The sequence below is a fragment of the Sinocyclocheilus grahami genome, unplaced genomic scaffold, assembly GCF_001515645.1.
Source record: "Sinocyclocheilus grahami isolate Dianchi unplaced genomic scaffold, SAMN03320097.WGS_v1.1 scaffold3772.1, whole genome shotgun sequence".
NCBI classification, from domain to species: Eukaryota; Metazoa; Chordata; class Actinopteri; order Cypriniformes; family Cyprinidae; genus Sinocyclocheilus; species Sinocyclocheilus grahami.
In genome coordinates, this window is record NW_015508839.1 from 9,275 (window position 1) to 11,997 (window position 2,723).

The window sequence follows — 2,723 nt, forward strand, 5'->3', positions numbered from 1 at the left end:
GCACCTTTCTGAAGGATCTGGTGATCAGAAGGCTGCCATCTGTATTCATGCGACCTGTATGTGGTTCTGGTGGGTTTGTGATGAGTATGTTCCTCAACGAAATGTCCATCCCTGCCACCATCTGCACAAACAGGCTCACTGCAATGAGCTGTAACGGTCTGTGATATCTCACAGTCAAGAGCGCATTCCTCATTCAGGCAGACAGAGCTACAACCATCCTCATCCTCCACTGCCTTTTGATAGATGCGATATTCATCATCTGTATACACTTCACTCTCAGTCTGGCTTGTGTTTCTGTCCAATGTTTGACCATCTGAGAGCTGATGGCTAGTACTATTGCTAACTTGCTGGTGTGAGCACAACAGATCAGGACGGTGATGAGACTCTTCTTTACTGTTCAGTAGATGTAGGGAAAGTCTATGTTGAATTGTAGGTTTAGGCCACGAGAGGGGTACTTCTATTGTATCACAATGTGTAGCATGATCTACAATGTTCTTTTGGTCATGAACATGTCTTAAGTCTCCATCCTGACGTTTAATTTCTCTTACTCTGCCATTCCTGAACTCCCTACTTCGGACTTTATTCTCTCTCAGCCTGATTTTGTCCTCTATCCTTAATGTGCTGCTCTCAGGGTACGCAGAGCTATAAACTCCACAAAGCTCTTGAATCGGTTGAACATCCAAGGTGGAGTCTACAGTCGGTGCACTTTCATGGAGCTGTTCGCAGGGTGCATCCTTCAGTGTGTGAGATTTCTCCACACTGTCAGCAATTGCTTTAGCCCGGTGAGGATCCCAGGACTTTGACCTGTGACCTGGTCTTTCCCGGCGTCCGGAAGTTGGAATCTTGGCTTCTCTCCTTTGTTCTTTATGGTTGATGTTTGTTTCCACGTCTCTTCCTGGCATTCCCAGAAATGGGTTGTCTATCTGTTTCTTGTAGACACATTTCGGATTCAGAATGGTACTTTCTTCCTGATTGTCAGGTTCATCCAAAGCAAACTCTGCTCTGAGGTGTGGAAGAATTTTATCATCTGCCTCTAAATCTTCAGCACATTGCAAGGTTTTACTCTTTACCCTTTGTTTCTCTTTGGATGAAGGTCCTCTTCTCCTGCTGCAAGTAGCTCTAGGAGCTGATTTCTTCCCCACGGACTTGGAGGTATGAAGCCTTTGCTTAGATAGAAGAGTTTCAGTGGAAATGCCCTTGTCCACAGCTTTCTCCATTGTTCTCTCAGCTTTCTCCTCAAGCTTCTTCATAAGAACCATGTGTTTTACTAGATTGTCCACAGTCAGATCTGGGTTGATCCGTTTGATGATGGCATGTTCTAGATCCCTGGGGAGGTTGTTCAAGTCATCCTCATCCCTGACAGGCCATTCCTCCGGTGGGAATTGTCCAGAGAATGTGGCATATTCTTTCTTCAGCTTGTTCTCCTTCTTCCCTGTGTTTCGTCGGAAGAGGTTAAGCCCAAATTTGCGGCCAGCTTTCTCTTTGTCCTTGCGGCTTGTGTTGGTGGATTTGCTTATCTCACTGACTTGGTAGTCTGCTGCGGTAGATGTGGACTGGTGCTGAATGGAAGGTTTGTGTTCTTTGGGCCACTTGAGGCTTTTTCCAGTGCACTCACTGATGCTGATGGATTGATGGTCTTGGGCAGATGGCGGTACAATGGACGGAGTGGTGAAGCAGCTGCAGGACTTACAGTGGGCCATGACAGTAACCTCAGTAGAGGTGTCCATGCAGCTCTCGTTGCTCACCAGGTAAGTGATGGGAGGAGGTGATGGCAGGTCATTGTCGCCAGCACTCCACCAATTCCTCTCTTTCACCATGTTGTTGGTGATGAAGTATGTTTGAGGGGTGACTACAAAGTAGCCCTCGCCAGTGTGATAGATCTTCCTCTCCTTAATAAGAGCTCCCAGAGCACTGTACAGGACGTCTTGAGTGGGAATAGTCATTCCTGAAACAAATATTATTGGTGAATGTAGCTGTTTCAAAATGAATATGAATTCAAATAAAAGTGTAATAAGGTAGTGTACAGGTAAGCACAGTAAAGTGAAACACAGCGTAATAATGTGTTACCTGGGTGTGCTTTCATCATGTGATAGATCAATGCTTCCTGATTTACAACCACATGGGCAGCATTCATGTCTGATATGACAGAGCACAGTATTTCAGACAGTGGAATGAACTGTGACTGGGAAATTGGTGACATCTGCACAGGGGACAGGTCACCTGTGAAAACATTATATAGAACATGGTCAGTTGAAGTCAGTGTCATTTAAAAAAAAGTATTTTACCACACAAAACAATTCTAAACATTTACATTCAAATAAAGTGTCTACATTGCGTCTACAAGTAGGCAAGTATCAATAAGACATTAATACTTACTGATTGTGGAAATATTGTGGAACAAACAACATATAAGTGGTCAAGTATTCATGCCAAAGCTGTTTATTGCATTATCCACATCTAATGCATTTTCAAACTTTTCTGTTTTAACCACTAAAAAAAGAGGTATCTTCACTTATCTGTGATCACGGATGGAGCCAAAGGCTTGATTATTAACTAGGGATGACTACATTAAATGTTGGACACTTGCCAGCACTGACTTTCCATTCTATTGTTGATTAATTAATCAAAGCCCAGGTAAAACTCACTCCCACCATAGAGTTCATCAGTAACTAAAGGGCCAAACTCACTCAAACCTGGAAATGTTGTTGGTTGATTCATATACA

General features: G+C 43.6%; 1 protein-coding gene across 1 annotated transcript in view; it reads right to left on the reverse strand.

Moving 5' to 3' along the window:
* The window catches only part of LOC107576485 (storkhead-box protein 1-like), a gene marked incomplete at its 3' end in the record, with an annotated part of 8,969 nt that overhangs the window by 394 nt on the left and 5,852 nt on the right, over nucleotides 1–2,723 (reverse strand). Inside the window, exons 2-3 of the mRNA XM_016262654.1 lie at nucleotides 2,068–2,220; nucleotides 5–1,945 (exon numbers count right to left, since the gene is read on the reverse strand). Coding sequence (XP_016118140.1) covers nucleotides 5–1,945; nucleotides 2,068–2,220 — 2,094 coding nt within the window. The remainder of the gene's footprint in view (nucleotides 1–4; nucleotides 1,946–2,067; nucleotides 2,221–2,723) is intronic.